At 41.1% G+C, this 19,048-nt stretch overlaps 1 protein-coding gene across 3 annotated transcripts in view; it reads left to right on the top strand.

Annotated features, from left to right (window-relative positions):
• The window catches only part of LOC135705672 (uncharacterized), a 279,530-nt gene that overhangs the window by 120,682 nt on the left and 139,800 nt on the right, over nucleotides 1-19,048 (top strand). For 2 of the 3 annotated variants that reach the window (XM_065227453.1, XM_065227461.1), the window contains exon 3: nucleotides 391-429. The exons of the other annotated variant lie outside the window; for it this stretch is intronic. In XM_065227453.1, the coding sequence (XP_065083525.1) occupies nucleotides 391-429 (39 nt within the window). The remainder of the gene's footprint in view (nucleotides 1-390; nucleotides 430-19,048) is intronic. 3 annotated transcript variants of the gene reach the window in all.

The raw sequence follows: 19,048 nt of genomic DNA, 5'->3' as shown, positions 1-19,048 counted from the left end.
GCTAAAAATGTCATTTTGTTCTCTTTTTCTCTTCTTTCTCTCGCCCGAAAACAAAATCCTCGAAAAACAAATTTTACAAACCTTGATCCCGCTACCACCGCTGCTGCCACCGTCCTCGCCGCCGCTGCTGCTGCTGCTACCGCTAACATGCTGTTGTTGTTACTAACTACCACACGCCTACTGCACGGCTACCACGCTGCAACAAAAACAAAATCCCAAAAACCACCGACTGCCATGACAATGACCACGCCGGCCTACGACGGCACGACCGCACGATGACACTGTGAAAAATATGGGCTCAACTGTTGCTGCTCTGCCAACGCTCCTGCCTCGCATAATGCCACTTTCTTCTCTCACTTGGCTGCATAAATTTCAATTAAAAATAATTAGGAAAGCGCTTTATCATAGTCAGCGACATCAAGAAAACAGGTACACTTCTTTCTCTTTTTGCCAATCTCTAAAAAAGTAGACCGACAATTTTGCAGTTTGTTTGTAGTTTGATGTAAGATTTGGTTCCACTTTCTTCGCCATTATTTACGTCGCATGAGTTTTTTGTATTTAATTTCTAGATGAACTAGTTTTTGCGGAAAATTATCAACTGATGACATCGCTGTTTCTAATGCAACATTAACCGAAACAGCAACAAAAAACTTCATTATTCCATTACCATTCATCTCAAAGCTATGGGATCATCGCGGCATCACGGCATCAATATATTATCCTTGGACACGACTTTGATCAGTTTTGCGTCCGTCAATCTTCGTCACGATTTCACTTATCGCAAACCCCTCCGTTCTATTCCTTGACCGTGCGTCGCCCGAGTAATAAGGATAGGCAGAAAGACGTGACAGTAATATGTAATAACTACAAACCACCGCATCAGCAAGAAACCAACAAGGGCAACTCCGCATTAAATATTCACTCGACTTCCAGTAAATTAAATTAACTTTCGGATAGTGGTTTCATCGGAACTCAACCCAGCTAATTTCCTCGGCTGCTGGTATGCATAATCCAACTAGTCGGTCAACTTTCAGCTACACGGCCGATCAGACCAACTCAAATTCAACAAAACGTAGGTTATTCATTGGCTGAGTAGAATCTTCGTCGATTTTCCAGGGAAAACTTTTCGTCGATTTTGCTCATATTCGAGAAGATTTTTGAGGAAAAGCTCAGAAAATTTTACTCAGTCTATGAGTAACCTACGTATATGCGGTTTTTAATGAAAAACCACTTCGACTACACGGCGAATGAGAACAACCCAAATTTGAGTTTAGTTCACTCATAATCGCCAAAAGTGCAGGAACGCGCAGCGATGAGTTAAATTTGTCTCATGGTTTCCTGTGGAAAACCTAAAAAATCTGCCGGAAAATGAGGAAATTGACGAAAATTTTATTCAGCCTCGGAGTAGTACCAATTTTAGTGTATCCAATCTTTACTTTTCTCAAATTCGGGATTTTTCCCCTGGAAAAACTTGGGAAAACATGAGGCAAATTTACTCATCGCTGAGTTCCTGCACTTTTGGCGATTATGAGTGAACTAAACTCAAATTTGGGTCGTTCTCATTCGCCGTGTACAGTCGATCTCACCGGCTGTGTTGATTGTTTGACTTTTCCCGGGAAAGCAATCATCTCCGAATAGACCACAAACCGAGGAAGCAGGGATGCCAGATATACAGACATGTTTGTATTTATACAGACATCTGATCAAGCTACAGATTTCATACAAAGTACAGACATTATACAGGCATTAGGAAAAGGTTACAGATTTATCGATATCAACATCGACAAATAGTTTAAGTAATGATTTGACTGTTTTATAACATACATTTGATGCACAGCCGATATTTGTCAAATTCAGGATTATTACGACGGTTGTAGGACAGAATGCCATAAAAGAAAAGAACAAAAGGTCGAAGGACAAAATGTGCGTGTCACTGCAAGTTATGAAATATTGCTCATGCCATTAATTATTAGGCTACTATGAGGATCGTAGTTGACAGGTATTTTTTTTCCTGTTTCAATACGCCTTTTTAATGCACTACCAACGTATAGTGCGCCACGCGAGTTCGAGAAGAAACGTCAACCAAACCGTTTGTTTACATCAGAATAAGTATTTTCCCCAACGCAAATAACAGCATTTTTCATTCAAAATCTTGCCAATTTCCATCGGTAATTGTCTTATTGTACGATTTTCCACAGATCTGAACTGATTTGCACCTTAACTATTCACACACAAGAAATCCGGAAGATCATAACCACTGAGGCACTTTTCTAATTTTTCATTTTTTTCAACTAAAATATTTCTGAACACCAGCAGGATCTTTTCAAAAACGTTACAGAATTAAATTTTTCAACTGTAGATTAAGTTTTGCAGCATCACAGATGAATCAATTTATCTGGAAAAGTAAAAAAGTGTTCCGCTTCCTATGTCTCAGGCAAAAATTTATGCTCACAACACTCTTTTGGACGTTCTCCTATTCACCACCAGAGGTTGAATCGATCGTTTAGTTTCTATTAAAAAGGCCTATAATCAACAATCAATACGAAACTAACGATTTTAAATTGGCTCACCACTTTAGTAGCCTATTGGTCCCAAGCAAACGATTAACGTACCCTATTCTAGTTGAAATTCTATTACTACACTATGTTTGTTTTGATTCGCTATGAAAGTTTGACAGATAACATCAGGGGTGTGTGGATTCATGCAGAACATGCAGGGGTGAGTGAAATAGCTTGGGACTGCTTGAGACCGTTGTTCTGGTACTGAGTGAGCCAAAAATAATAATGATTTTCTTCGGGACCCAGTGGTCTTAGAGTTACCTCTATGCTATAATCGTCTCAGCGAATGATCTGTCAAATTGCAATAATACACAACAATATCCCATCATTACGCCGGTAATTATTAAAACATTTTGACTCGAGAATTATCATAAAGTTTCGCAGAAGCGGGCATCGGTGAGTACAGCATATCAAGCGCTTTACGGATACTTTTTCCTTGGTCTATAAAAGGCAAGCTTGCAATCATCTATCGGAAGCATAAGTCAACCATTTCCAAATGGATTTCCACGTATGAACAGAACGGATTTTTTCCCGAAAGGAATACGAACGCGACGTGTAAAAATTTGGTGCAAATAAGCGGACATGGTTGGTTGAATTGTATCGCTGCAAACCAAGGGGTGAGACAGGCTTACGCTGAGTTACTTTTTTGCAGCGAGTAACTCGCGCGAGTAACTCAATGTACCTCAATATTTAATCGACGTTCATCGATTTTTTCTCTGCTTACTCCGTTTACTCCCACCCATTAAGAATATGCTTCTCATATTAGACGTCAGTTTTGTTTGTAAACAAAGTAAACCCACGTGTATCCTAAGGCTTTGGAATAGCTTGTATAATATTGAAGAACCTGTGCCAATGCCTGCTTACTATCAGCAAGAGCTTACAGTTCCAGCCAGCAGTTGTTCTTCCCCCTCAGCAGCCAGTTCCAGTTGTCACTCCAAAAGGATCATCGCTGATCAAACAAGACTTCCAAACAGCTAATATTCGAAACATCTGGAGTTTCACCTATAATGCAACGATCCCATCAGCACGAATGATCCAGTAGTCGTAAGAGCAGTCCCAGTGAAAATGGTAATAACTAACTCCGATCCCCTTCTCTTTAGCACCATGCAAGTTAGCTTCAGCGTGAAGATTTCATCACAGCACATCAAACATAGCGTGGTGAGCAATACTCCAACCGTGGCCCCTCCAATAAAATCCTCCGCAACATCACTAGATACGATGAACCTGCTACAGGGTAACCATGGCAAGCTGTAGAGATCAAAAAACTTCCATTGGCATTGGCTTGCAAAATCTTGAAGTTTGACACCCATATTGATATAGTTTCGGTCATGTTCTAAAATGGAGCATCCAGAACCTGCTACAGAGCATGGCAAGTTATATGCCTGATAAAACTACCACTGGTGCTGGCTTGTAAAATCTTAAAGATTGACAGATGCTTCTCAGAGTCTTAAACTATGTTAATCATCGATCGAGTTTCCACTTGCTGCAATTACGGTCTCCATACGCTTCCGGAATGCACGGCAGGTTCTAATAATGTAGTCTGGATTCATTTCTCTCCAGGTACGGGTCAATGTTTGTCTGAGGCTTGCTGTACTCGGGTGGCGTTTAAAACAGGCCTTGGCCTTCATGACGCGCCATATTGAGTAATCCAGCGAATTAAGATCGGGGCTGGATGGCGGCCACATATCCTTAGCCCAGAGCGGAGGATGTTCCTGCAAACACTTCTGAGTGCGGTTCGAGGTGTGGCACGGAGCCCCATTTTGTTGAAATACAACATTTGGCTTCGGACCGTACTGTTCTTTGATCCACGGAAGAACATACTTACTTAAAATCTCGATGTAGACCACCGTGTTGACCTTGTCGCCTTCTGGATTGAACACCGGGTCCATTTTTTTTTTGCCATCGTAAGCCACCAATCTAAACACCATAACGCTAGCAGGATGCTTGGACAGATACACGTTCTTGTGCCCGTCGGCCACGTCTTCTACCGGAAAAGAACTAATATACCGGTTGGTTCTGGAATTTGATACGGGATCGACGGTAAACATGCTCTCGTCGCTGAACAGGATTACAGGATTTTTTTCGCTTAAGGAAGTTCAAGATTTTCTTGTATCGTTCGACTCGTAGCTCCCGGATGCGGTTGGTAATCATGTGAGTTTTTTCCGTGCCCTCGACTTCGCCCCGCAATGTTCCTTTACGATCTTCCGTGCCGTAAAGTCACTGATCCCGTATTCCTTTGCCATTTTCCTTATCGAACGCACTGGATTCACCCGAATCTTCCTTTTGATAGCAGCGATAACCCTTGGAACCCGAGCTGACCTCGGACGATCTGTGGCCACCTTCGCGGATAGTTGTCCTTTCTTTTCTCGGTCTAAAACCCTTTTGACGGTCCACCGGGACACTCCCACGGCGATTAAAATGTCATTTTGCGACATTTGCGGGTGGGACAAATCACGAATACGCTGCCACTTCGTCATGGTGCAACTGTCAAACTAAGTAAATCATTTTCTTTTATACACAGCCTACTACGGTATGAGCTATAGGTTACGTGCATGCAAAGAAAACCAAGGCATTGTATGCACAGGTGAAACGAGAACCTTATTTGTACGATGGTGCAAACATTAAATTGAGAATTGCTATGAAAAAATATGAATTCAAATAAACTTTCAAGTTTAAACACTGATTTTGTTTGTTTTCCAAAATTACTTGATATATTTTACTGTGTATATTTTTTTTCTAAAAGAAGAAATTATTGTTTGCTACAACTTTGTTTTAGACGTCACTTGGATTGGAAGTGACGGTTTCAAGTCACAAGACGGTTTATGATTTGTTGCAAAATGTCGAATACGCCATTTTGAATATTTATGCGAGATGGACAAATTTTAGCTCAAATGCGAATGATTGGCCATAACGATCAATTATGCAAAGTTTCATGCAAATCGGAAAAGGTCACATCAGATCGGTTCGTCATTTCGGCGTGCAACCATGTGGAGGTGCTAATTAGCCTTCGTACAAACACATTTGCAAAACTATCTGGCATCCCTGCGAGGAAGTGAACACTCTATTTTGGGGTAGTAACGAGACTAAATAACGTCTTTATTATTTCGTACTGATCACACTCACATGGGACTGTTGCGTGCCATGCGTTTGTTTGACCAGAGCAGAGGGGCCGCAGAGTAAGCACCAGACAATTTGCGACTCGATTTGGCAGTTATTATTTCTGTTGCTTTCTGGACGAACGCCAAACGAGGCTGGTTTGGTTCTATTTTATTCGCAAAAGTAATGGAACGCATTGAATATTCGGATTCCAGACTCTGTCTGGTGGTGCGTGCCAAAAACAAAAACTTGCTGGTTGATTTGGTCATTGCTTGTAATGAACTCGCAGTGATGATTGCTAGCAGTTAATTTTGCTACTTAATTTACAGTTGAGCGGAGTGAAACAGCGTCAGCAGTTGTTTTTAGGAATCTAGACCTCCCTTCCTCTGCGTCGACCATTACGTACAGAAATCCCTCGAAAAGTACGATGGATAGTCACGCCCAAGTAACAATTTTATTTTCATGATGGTCTTATAGACCATGATTTTGAATTGAAAAATGCTTATTACATTGCAATTACATGGACGTCCCCATACCCCAATTTCTCGGCTATCATCTATCCAATTGAGCTGATATTTTGTATGTGATTAAAGTCAACCATAGACTTGTCAGCTCAATTAGTTGGAAATCAGCCCTGAAATTGCTATTTGAGGGATTGCTATATCCAATATTTTTAAAATTTGTATGGAATTGCCCTCTTAAGGTGATTCGCTGTGACATCCTTATTCTCGTAACCACTTTGAAACTTTAAATGCACAAATATCAGCTTCAACGACACGTGCAACATTCAAATTGTTACTCCACGTTTGCTGCACTGCAGCATACATGAAGTAGCAATTTCAAATTAAATGGAGCAGTGGGGCCATTTGTGGACTCAACAAGGAATCACCTTAAACTGTCTACGTAGTTTACGAACAGCCCCGGATGGAGACAAACGAGCATGTTTCATTCCTAATGCCGTTCATGGCGCCAACTGTTCTAGCGAGACTTTCGATTCATCGACGATCGTTCGAATCCATCGGAATCAGTTGAGTAGCGGTCACTCACTCTCTGAGTAGACAGTATCTAAAATAAAACGAACAAATGCTAAGAGATTCACGAACAAACATCCAATGCTCTCGGGAAAGGAAGAAACATAAAATAACTCCCACGGTATTATTTTTATTCGACCACGAAGTCTAATTATATTTGAGACTTTTCATATTTACGTGTTTTGCCCCTCATGTTCTAAATCCACACACGCTCGGAGGCAAACTCACTGACTGACTGCATGCGCACAACCTCGAGTGTGTGTGACCGTGGAAATGTTGATACTTTACCTCTACCGGAGCTACTCGATTTGTCGCATTAGCTGCCGTGATACTAGCACAGATCGGCCAGGACAGATTTACTGCTTGCAGTTTCAAAACTGTGCAGCATTAGGCACCTCCATGTATTTACTGCACCCAGAACCAGTGTGTCTGGGTTTATCGTTTGCCATCCGCTGCATGCATGGACTTTGAATTTAGAAATGAAAAAATAGTTTGAAGAGATTTTAAGTTTTTTTAGGGAAAGATTTTTTAGAAGAAGATTGTTCACGGTTATGGCTAAAAGTTTTTCGTTTTGATTTCAAACTTAATCTAAATTGATTGATGAGCGTTTTAGTAGAATAATTGTATGCGTTATTACGTTGTTTTTTCCTTTTAATTCAACTACTATTATATCACTTTCTATCACTTTTCTATTGTAGAATTTAAGATATGTACACAAATTTAATTCGTGTTATTGAAATTACAGTTCGAAAGAAATCTCGAACCTTCCTCTTGATGGAGCCCACCAGCGCCCGCCCAGTGGAAACGGACATGGAATCAGCGCATTTTTTTCCATTTTGCTCGCAATTGCTGGATGTCCTTGACTGCCCCGCCGCTTCGTCGAAGTCGCTGCTTTGAAATTGCCCGGTATTTTCCGATTGCTCGAAACTCCGGGTATTCATTAGGATTTATTAGCTTGGGGACAAAATCGATCTCCTTGGAGTAGCGGCAGCTGGCCAAATCTGTCCAAAAGATGACTTCGCTCCTATGCTTGTGGATGAACGGCAAAACACGCTTTTTCAGCCATTCTTCGATGTAAACTTGGGATGTCATCGTCGAGGATGTGACGAATGGTTCCGTTTTCAGGCCACAACTGCAATTTGCTTGCCAAATCATGGCCTTCTTCGCGAACTTGCCGGCAAACACGAACTTGAATCTTCCCGGCTCATTCCCACGTCCAGTCGGGATGTAAAACTTTTGACCGGGGAGATGCTTAAAATCGAGTTTGACGTACATTTTGTCGTCGATCAAAGTGCAGTCCTTGTCTTTCGTCAAAACACGGTCGTACAAAAGTCATGCACGCTTTTGACGTAGGACTACGTCTTTGATTTCTATATGGGGGTACACTTTGTGAAAACCGAAAATGGAACATTTAACAAATTAAGAAAGATTTTGAGCGTTAATAACTCAGCTGCCCCTGGTCCAATTTCAATAATTTTATCACCAATCGATCAGAAATATGGCTACGCATCGATATCAATGCTTTTGAGTTTTGATTTTCAACAAGAAACTATCTAAAAACTGGTAAATGTCCAGCATTGTCCAAAAGCGTCGAATTAACTAACAAATCCACCAATCACCTACATGCATATGCTGCTTCCCCAGCACAGTCGTCAGAGAGTAGTAAGTAGACGAAACAAGTCGAAGTGGCATTCGCCTCCGATGCTCGGGCGCGTGCGAATGGGAGGATGGAATTGCGTAATATTTTGCACACTCATCGCCATACTCAGAACCACACGCTCCCAACGATCACACCACTGTGTGGTGGTGTTCGGTCGTCGAAATTAGTAGCAGCAGTAGCAGTGCTTTCAGCGTGTGGCGTTGAAAATTGTTCTCCAGTAACAACGAAAGGCTGCCTGCAAGCAGCGAGCTGCAGAGCCCACATAAGCAACCATCAAAGGAGGAAGAAGCTGCACCGCTATGCTATGGATCGGAATCAGTAGCTCTTCGTGAGTCGCTGCAGGTCGGTCATCTATGCCAAGCGTGTCACCCTCGCTCCAAACGACATACAGCTCGACAGCCTCATCCGTGTTGAACACCCAGCTCAGAATTACTCAACCATCACTACAAAACGGTCATTTTCAGGGCCACCAAAAATTTGTTAAAGAGTATTATTTGGACATTGGTCAAGGTCATCAGTTCCCGTAAGCAACTAGCTATCAAGGCTCAACCTGGTCTCTGTATAAGGTGTGGAATTGTAGGCCCGAATGTATTGCTGAGATTAATCATCGTCCGACCATTTTCCAGAACACGCTGGTAGGAAGTGTTAAAAATCCAAATAGAATTTGAGAGAAGTGGGAATAATTCGCTTTGGGTGTATATTCAGTCCCCAGAAAGCCAATAAAATCAAATTTGTGAGAAAATTAGCTTTCACGAGCTCAATCTCTCTAAGCCCTCCTTTTTTACATATTCTGCACAAACGATACTTTCCGCCCCGCCCCATTCATATAATTCGGAAGTAAATCCTGTGAGGGGTGAATTGAATACACTTTAATACCAAAATGCACAAAACAAAAAATTTAAAATGCATCTTTTATAGTCGGGTTGATGAATCGAAAATACTCAAGTTGACAGTCCCTTGGATTCTCTTCATCACCTTTCTCTTTGAAATAAATAGTACAAATTTGATACGCTTACAAATTAAAAAAACGGAAAGAGTTACGATAATTGATCAATTAAAAGAACTAAATGTTCACATTTGTTCCGTCCACAAGCGGTCCTACGTCAAGCTTCCGTTCGTGCCCCTAGGCACAGACCCTTCTACTTGTTTATTTTTGGCCACGGAATTCTGCTTTATGTGCCGGTTCGAATGTTTGTACGACTTGTATCCTTCCCTGGCAAGGTTGTTCCGCTACGTTTGAAAGTTGGCGTTGTACCTTCTGTACCTTTCGGATCGAAAGACCAGGGTTGGCATTATCGCACCTCAACATCTTGCTGCGCAGCTGACGATCCCACTGGTTTTGACCACTCGAGAAACTGTTGTTTTCGGCATCTTCAGCACTTTAGTCAGCTTGGAACCAGACCACTCCGGATTTTCCAGGTGTTTGTGCACAATATTGTTTCTTCTTTCGAGTTCCATTTGACGTTATTTCTGAACGTGGTCGACTACTTTGATCAAACTTGCACCAGTTGTTCTCTATGGAAGTGTAAACTGTCAACGATTTTCGATTTCCAACACTAGAGGTGTGCTAGCGGCGCATGAGGGGCGTACTAATTTACTTTTAGTCAGCCTTTATATTGAAAATCGTTTACACTCAGAAAAAATAATGTAAATTTTTGTGATCTGAGATTGACATAAAATTGAATCATAATAAACGCTAAATTCATCTCAATCAAACTTGCTTTCCGTCTAGTACCGAGCTTTTCAGTCTCGGAGCACTTAATTTTGCATAACATGTTTGTTTACGTCTCATCCTTTATGTCAAAGATGGATTCCGTCACGTGTAAGATAACGGATTTCTTAGTGTGTATCCTTCGACAATATAAAAAGCAATTTGATCTTTTAATGCATTCTACTCTTTGTTTAATTAATTTAGTGTAAAACTCATATCATTACTCCAGAAACAATTGCCAGTACCTTGGGGGACGACTCTATCTACGATGCAGGAAAGATTGTGTTTTGCTGTGACTAGCTGCGTGCACGCTGAGTAGATAGAAAGAAGATTGACGACGATTCTGAAGATTTCCTGCAAAAAGAGGCAGCGGTACTGGCCGAGGGGAGCGACACATCTAAATCTGAAGTCTAGATGCTTAACAAATCTCCAACTAGCGAATCAATCTTCGAAAAATCTTCTTTCATTTTTCGCATCTACTTGCATCGCGCATCATCTTTTTGCTGGAAATCTTCAGAATCGTCGACAATCTTCTTTCTATCTACTCAGCGTGCACGCAGCTAGTCACAGCAAAACACAATCTTTCCTGCATCGTAGATAGAGTCGTCCCCCTCGGTGCAGACTGAAAACACTGAAGAAGTCTGCACATTGTAGATGAAATTCGCGTATCTGTCAAGGATAAGTCCTTAAGGTAGTGGAATTAAATGGAAATTATTAATCCTTCTCTCTTTCTTTATACGCCATAACATCCTATATAACGCTCAAATAACCCATCAATCTTAAAAATGGCAATTGATATTTCTTAAAGATTTTGAAACGCCATCATATTCAAGAAAGTAAGATTTCATCTATTTGGTTTCAAAAATTGACTAAATTAAATATCTCGGTTGCCAAACGGTTTTAGTCAACATGTTATAGGGGAAATGGATGTAATGTCGGCCTAAATGCCCCTAATTTGGGCCCATACATAAATTCAACAATCGACTAAATTTTCAATAGCGACCTAAAATATCCATTAGTACCGTCCCAATGACGCGTTCATCTAGATAAAATTGATAAATAGCAAATTTTTAGCGATGGGCCCAATCTTAGATCCATAGGCCAACATAAGAGCCATTTCCCCTACATAGTCTTAAAGAAAAACTCTGATGAATCGGTTGGTGCTAGTTTCATTGGCCGGAGACTTTTGCCTGCCTAGATTCCACTTCTCCTCTCCATAGTTGAATGTTGGTTCAGGAAACCTGCTTTGTGGGTTCCTATAGGAGACGTGTGTAACGTTCCTGTGCGGTGTTCCTCCCAGCACTGATGAGACCCCCATCTTCAAGCCTCAGGGTCGGCACACGCTAGTGACAATTCCGCGAACCAAGCAAACTCTTACGTTCACTACACTCTACGCAGACTGTCTCCTATCACTTTCTTCCCACTTCACGGACGGTCTAGAGAACCTGACGTCTCCCACTTCCTACCTTGCGCAAATACTTTTATCTTCGCTGTCTTCGGGGCCCCTTCACCTGCCACTGCCTTCGCCAACGCTTTACTCCTTCCGCTGGTCCTGCTACTCCTCGTTGGTCAGGGGTGACCGTTCTTCTTGACTCCCTTCTTCTTGCTTCGCTTGTGTTTCGGCTGCAGATTTCAGTGGACCCTTTCACCTGTCCCGTGCGCCCCTCGAGTAACGGTATGCCGTAAGCTTTACGGTAAAACCGCGAGGTCCTGGATGTTCAACGGTACGTGGCAACTTCTACTCTTTCTATCTGTTAAACTCCACTCCATACTTCGCTTTACCACAGACAAACAGACATAACACATTGAATATTTCTCACTGTAAAACATCGTCGCTAAAACATTGCCGCTATCTGTTGAGTACACTGTGGTGGGTAGTACGCTGAACAGATGGCGGTAGTGTGTAAACGTCAAACGCGAGGGAATCGACTATGCGCGCCACAGGTGGCGATACTACCAACTATGATACTTTTAAATTGTCCGTTAAATGCTTGTTCGATAAACAACTTGCGCGTGTTATGTCTGGTTGTCTGTGGCTTTACTTGAATAGAAACATCTACTTTTCGCCTTTTATAGTACGTTCAGACTACAGAGTTATAATATGTTATAGGGCTATCTTGATGGTGGTCTCTGTGTTGCAATTATTTGACAACCGTTATAACATGTTATAACTCTCCAGTCTGAACAAGGCATTACACTTGACTTTTCAGTATAGCTTTCTTGCGACTATCGTCTGCAAAGATCATCAGACTGTGCCTCTTGGTGAACGATGACCCCGAACCGTGGCCGTTGAACCGTCGTACGTGCCACGAATTATACACGCAATGGCCCCCATTACGCCACCCCTATGGCCGCCCATTCATGACTGCACGCACACAGCGTTCTCTGGCCTAAAGAATCTTTCGGAAATCTTTCGCTTGTTTCGAATTTTTGCTTTTAGGAATAGGGATCACAGAAGTCTTCCTCCAACCTTCTGGTATGCCATTTTCTACCCACACTCTTTTCAGGAGGTTCCTAAACTCCTGCAAGGTGCCTTCATCCGCATACTTCAATAGTTCACTTTGTATACCATCCATGACTGTCTATACATGACGTATCCGGTTGGTCCTCTGTAACTATTTACTGGTTTGGTGTTCTAATTAAATCGGGGAGCAAGTTTACAGATGGTAGATCTAAAAAATGCTGAAGTGAGATGTCAGAGCTTCTCAGATGCGACCTTATCTTTTACATTTTTTAACGTATTTAAATGCCTTTCTAATTCTGATTATCACGCTGAATCATTGTTTACATTTTGACCAGCAGTTTCGTGTATCGCAAGTGTCAGTTCTTTACATTTCCGTGATAATGCGAAGCGCAAACAGATCGTGCACAAATGGTGTACTATCCCCCAAATTTATCTGAGTCAATTAGCGAAATTGGAAGGTGCAAGCATCGGAGCCGTTCGAAACGCAATTCGGTAGTATGGTGATGAAGTAACTTTCCAGGACAAGCCAAAATCTGGACGCTAACCGAACCCTGTTGACCGAAATCTGGACCGGAAAATCGTGCAAGCTCTCACTCGCAAGAACAGTGCTTCGGTTGGAGACGTCGCTAAAAAAGTGGGATCATCGAATAGTAACGTCCAGCAGGCCAAGGCAAGAATGGGTCTAAAGACGTATAAGAAGCAGAAGAAGCCAAAGCTGAGTGAAAACCTCGTGAAAACCTGGGGGAGGTGACTGTCAAATACGAACAATCGTCGCCTACCTCGCATAACTGGTTCAAAACGACAACAAAGCCATAAGCATGGTTTGTTTATGTTTGGAACCAAATTCACATATGAAAAATCAATGAGCGTAAACAGGTGCGGCCCAGTAAATTTATCGTCTCTTCCGTTCTCTGGCTGATTAAATGGGTGAAGGAGTTTGACGTCATACTCCTTCAACCGTTTAACCAGCGGGAGAACGAAAGAGATGAGAAATTCACTGAGCCTTACTTATTTACCTCTCATTGATGGATTTTCAGCAGGCCGATTTGGCAGCACATCCCGCCCCTGTGAAAAACAAGCCGCATCCGTCAAACCGAGGGCTCGGAAGTTGTACCACCGACAAACCGACATGACACTTAATTCTGACTTATGCCCGAAAATCGTAAACGGCCGATTTAAATGTGCAGTGATCCGAACTGTCGAAACCATAGGATTTTTTTATCTAAGTAAAAATAATTTGTCCACAATAGATCAGACACGAACCAATTCATAACATTTGCATGCGGGTTCATGGCTTAGCTAAATATTTCCCGCGAACACGAAGCCAGATTGCAATAGTGTGCTTTGGTCAGAAATTTTATTGTTTTTGCTATAGTCATTCATGTCGGTTTGTCGGTGGTTATACCATAGAGGTAACTCTAAGACTAGAAGGTCCCGAAATAACGTGCTCAACTTTTTGGCTCAGCTCTGGTACTCTCTTCGGTCCCAAGCTAATCGATTCACCCCTCGAAACATAGGGAAAACCAATAACCCCTCATTTTATCTGTCAAACTTTCATAGCGAATCAAAACAAACAATGCGTAGTACTAGAATTTCGACTAGAATAGGGTACTTGAATCGTTTGCTTGGGACCAATAGGCTAGTCAAGTAGTGAGCCAATTTAAAATCGTTAGTTTCGTATTAATTGTTGGTTACGCGACCAATTGCTATGCGGAAAATCTGTGTGCGTCATTATGGACGATGAATCATACGTTAAATTGGATTACAAAACTCTTCCTGGTGATCAGTACTACCATAGAGGTAACTCTAAGACTGGTAGGTCCCGAAGAAAAGTGCTCAATGTGTTGCTCAGCTCTGATACTATCTTCGGTCCCAAGCTAATCCATGCACCCCTCGAAACATAGGAAAATCCGAGGGGGACGACTCTATCTACGATGCAAAAAAGATTGTGTTTTGCTGTGGCTAGCTGCGCGCACACTGAGTAGATAGAAAGAAGATTGATGACGATTCTGAAGATTTCCTGCAAAAAATTGATGAGCGATGCAAGTAGATGCGACAAATGAAAGAAGATTGTTCGAAGATTGATTCGCTAGTGTGAGATTTGTTGACCATCTAAACTTGAGATTTAGATGTGTCGCCCCCCTCGGGAAAATCCACGAACCCCTCATTTTATCTGTCAAACTTTCATGGTAAATCAAAACAAACATAAAGTAGTACTACAATTTCGACTAGAATGGGATACGTTAATCGATTTGCTTTATTTATTTATTTATTTATTTATTCGTCAATCAATCAAATCGTAGACTACATATTAATATTAGGACTTCTGTCCAATGACTTCGCAAGGTTCTGAAATATATTTTTAATTCTGTTGAGGGCATATTTAGGTCAATCATTTCACAATGATGATTATAAATAGTCATTATCTGATTTACCGGTAAAAATTTAGCGTAATTGGTCCGAATCTACTGCAAATAAGTGTCGATTGCGTAATTGTCGGGAAGGTGCATAGAAATTTAATCTTGACAATAGATCAGCTGAGTCAATGCGTGCGAAATGATATTGTTCAATAAAGAAATCTTTGCGTAATCTCGACGTTCTTTCAATGTTTGAATGCTGATCAACAATCAACGTGCTTCATATGACGGGAGAGGAAAAACCGTCCGACCTAACTTGCGTAGTGTGTAGGGTAATTGATTCTGGTTGGACCTATCCAAAAACTGATGATGGTTGGACCTATTTTTCAATCGCTAGTTTAGTCAATCTTCGCTAAATTTTTTTTCAAAGATCACTTTAGTATCATAAAAAAAACTCTTTTTCTTCAATTTGCATGGGTGTTTTATGAAAAAACTTCAAAACAATTGAGTTTCAATGTGTTTTCAAAACAGTTCACTTTCCACGCATTAGCTCGTCATCATGCCTTACTTTCAAACATACAAAAAAGGAATATTGTTTACATTTATTTTTATTTTCATGCAGTAAAATACTGCTTTAAGGTGTAAACAACACGTTAGAACGCCATTTATCCATTGGTTTCACTAAAATATTTGAATAATTGACGAAATTCGAATAGATAAATATGATCATGGTTGGACCTATGTGTTTCCTAAGACGGCCGCTAGGTGCGCTTCGGTTTGTCTACATCCTTCATGCGCAGCTGATTTGAAATTCGATTTCGTTTTAGCCGAGTGATCAGTTTCTTCGATTGAAAAATGGCTAAAGAAAAGAGTTATACGGTCGAAAATCTTGAAGAGGCTGTTCTTTTAGTAAGAAATAAATCACTTACCTCGTATCAGGCGCAGAAAAGGTACAATATTCCGAAAACGACACATCTTGCAAAAATTAAGGGAAGCCACGGCAAGAAATATGGAAGGGAAATAGTGTTGAGTGTTGATTTGGAGAACCAGCTAGGGGATTGGGTTTGTATGTGCGCTGCTTCTGGCAGTCTCAAGACGACCAAAAAGATCTTGGAAGCTGCTAAAGACATTGCGTCACTAGTTGGGCGTAAATTTAAAGGAGGAATTCCATCGCCAGGTTGGCTGAAAGGGTAACCATCGATTTCTGAACTACCACGAAAGCGCCGAAAGAATCTGTTAATATGAATTTACATTAAGCACTTCTCAAACACCTTCTGTGTGTGAATTAACTTGAAATAAAATGTTAACAAATTAAAAATTGCTAACTGAAACTTATTTTCGAAAAAAAAAACTTCTAGGAGAAAAAAAAACTATAAAACCGGAATTAAGTTCTGATATTCTGTCATTTTAAGCCCCTAAATTCCCCGCGGGCACCCAGAACATGTCCGGAAGTGGCCAATGTGGTCCAAGGCACTCAATTTTGATATTGATATTGTTATAGAACTTGGAAGTAATGTGAAGTGTCGCATGATAGGTTTTATTCCTTCCATGTCAAAATTAGGTCCATGTTCCATATACCCTGGAACTTGTTCCGGCCATATCTTCGGAACCAGTTGACCGGTTCCAAAAATATTCAATAGCTTTCAATAGGACCACAATACCTATAGTTTGACGTTAAAAAATTTCCAAATCGGTTCAATGATTTCCGAGAAAATGAGCCATGATGAATAGCTAATGCGTGGAAAGTGAACTTTTTTTAAAAACGAAGTTAAACTCAAATTTCTTGATTTTTTTTAAATAGTAAATTCATAAAAACTGTATAAAAAGGGTTTTTTTTCATGATACCAATAAGCTCTAAACAAAGTTTTTGGACAAATATGGGCTAAACTAGCATTTGCAAAAATAGGTCCAACCATCATCATTTTTTAGGTCCAACCAAGATCATAATTCTTTGCTGAATAAAAACTTTTTATAAAATCATTTGTTCATAATATTTAACTTTTTATGTTATTATTAGAAACAAGAAAGGTAGATCTTTCCCCTAATCACGCATTTTTCATAAATATATGTTGAATTCATAAAAAAAAACGACATGAATGTTGACGTCGTGTGAAACCGGCCTTAATAGGTCCAACCATCATCAGTTACCCTATAATAAAATTTGCTTTTGGATTGACTCTATTCGTTCTTTATGCTTTTTCATATAAGGTGACCAAACAACGCTACAATATTCTAATATTGACCTCACGTAAGCAACGTAAAGTGATTTTATTGTATAAGGATCTTTAAAGTGGAGACCGAACCGTTTTATAAAATTAAGCATATTGCCTGCTCTATGTTTTATTATCATCAAAATGATACACTTAATACTTTCGTCGCAAATAGCCATGTCCCATTATTTTTGATTTCGTCCCACTGTGCGGCAGTGGCAGCAAAGAGGTCTAACCTCTTTTTGCGCACCATTTTAGATGGATAAGATGAGATAATACGCTTCTTCTTCTTCTTTTTCTTAGTCTTCTTCGCATTGCAAGCTTATAGCTTATCGCATATTAGCTTATTGCGTGCTCACAACTTAGTGTTCCGGATGCGCATCCACAGTTTTCAATTGAGAGCTTTCGATGCCTGTACCATTTTTGCATTAGTATAATTGTGTGGCAAGAACAAACATACTCTATTGCCCAGGGAAGTCGAGACATTTTTCAACCCGAAAAATTCCTAGACTGGACCGGGAATCGAACCCAGCATGGTCTTCCCTTGTAGCTGCGTCTTTATCGAGAGAGTTAAGGGAGGCCCGCACCAGGGGGTAATATGATCACCGGCATTATTTCTTGTACTTTTCAAAGATTACCAGATGCAGCTCATCTGGCAACTCTGGGTGAAAAAGCTTTGAACTGGTTTTTAAAAACACAAAAATAAGCTCTGTTGGTCATATAAAGGGTGATACGGTCAAAATTTGGTCAATATCAACTTGACGTATTTCTTTCAATTTTGCATTTAAAAAACCTGAACACCCCTCATTTTGAAGGTGTGTGTGTGTGTAGAATGTTGCTCCTATTTTGATTTTGGAATTCACTCTTCAGTTGTCAAAATGCCGTCCAAGCAAGAAGAGCAGCGTATCAAAATTTTGCTCGCGCATCGCGAAAATCCGAGCTACTCGCACGCAAAGTTGGCAAAATCGCTAAAAGTTGCCAAATCAACCGTTACAAATGTAATTAAAGTGTTTGGTGAACGTTTGTCGACAGCCAGGAAGTCTGGATCGGGGGGAAATCGAAAACCGGAAGCCGCTGAGACGACAAAGAGAGTTGCCGGTAGTTTCAAGCGAAACCCTAACCTCTCTCTCCGAGATGCCGCAAATAAGCTGGGTGTATCGTCAACAACCGTGCATCGAGCCAAAAAACGAGCCGGACTATCGACTTACAAGAAGGTAGTGACTCCAAATCGCGATGATAAACAAAATACGACGGCCAAAGCGCGATCCCGGAGGCTGTACACGACGATGCTGACGAAGTTTGACTGCGTGGTAATGGACGACGAAACCTACGTCAAAGCCGACTACAAGCAGCTTCCGGGACAGGAGTTTTATACGGCAAAAGGAAGGGGAAAGGTAGCAGATGTTTTCAAGCACATGAAACTGTCAAAGTTCGCAAAGAAATATCTGGTTTGGCAAGCCATCTGTACCTGTGGCTTGAAAAGCAGCATTTTCATAGCTTCCGGGACTGTCAACCAAGAAATTTACGTGAAAGAGTGTTTGAATAAACGTCTGCTGCCTTTCCTGAAGAAACACGGTTGTTCCGTACTGTTTTGGCCGGATTTGGTATCTTGCCATTACGGTAAAAAGGCCATGGAGTGGTACGCCGCCAACAACGTGCAGGTGGTTCCCAAGGACAAGAACCCTCTCAACACGCCAGAGCTCCGCCCAATTGAGAAATACTGGGCTATTGTCAAGCGGAACCTAAAGAAGACCAAAAAAACTGCTAACGGCGAGCAGCAGTTCAAGGCAAACTGGCTTTCTGCGGCGAAGAAGGTGGACAAGGTGGCTGTACAAAATCTGATGGCAAGGGTCAAGCGTAAGGCCCGGCAATTCGGATTTGGAAAAGCGGAAGCCTAACTGAATATTTTTCCTGAATTTTATACTAATTGAACTTGAAAAAGAAATTTAATTTGATTTTTT

This window comes from Ochlerotatus camptorhynchus, unplaced genomic scaffold (assembly GCF_037179485.1).
Source record: "Ochlerotatus camptorhynchus isolate MF236.1 unplaced genomic scaffold, CSIRO-AGI_Acam_v1.1 ptg000022l, whole genome shotgun sequence".
NCBI lineage: Eukaryota > Metazoa > Arthropoda > Insecta > Diptera > Culicidae > Ochlerotatus > Ochlerotatus camptorhynchus.
Note: the sequence above shows the minus strand (reverse complement) of the source record. Positions and strands in the feature narration are given on the sequence as shown.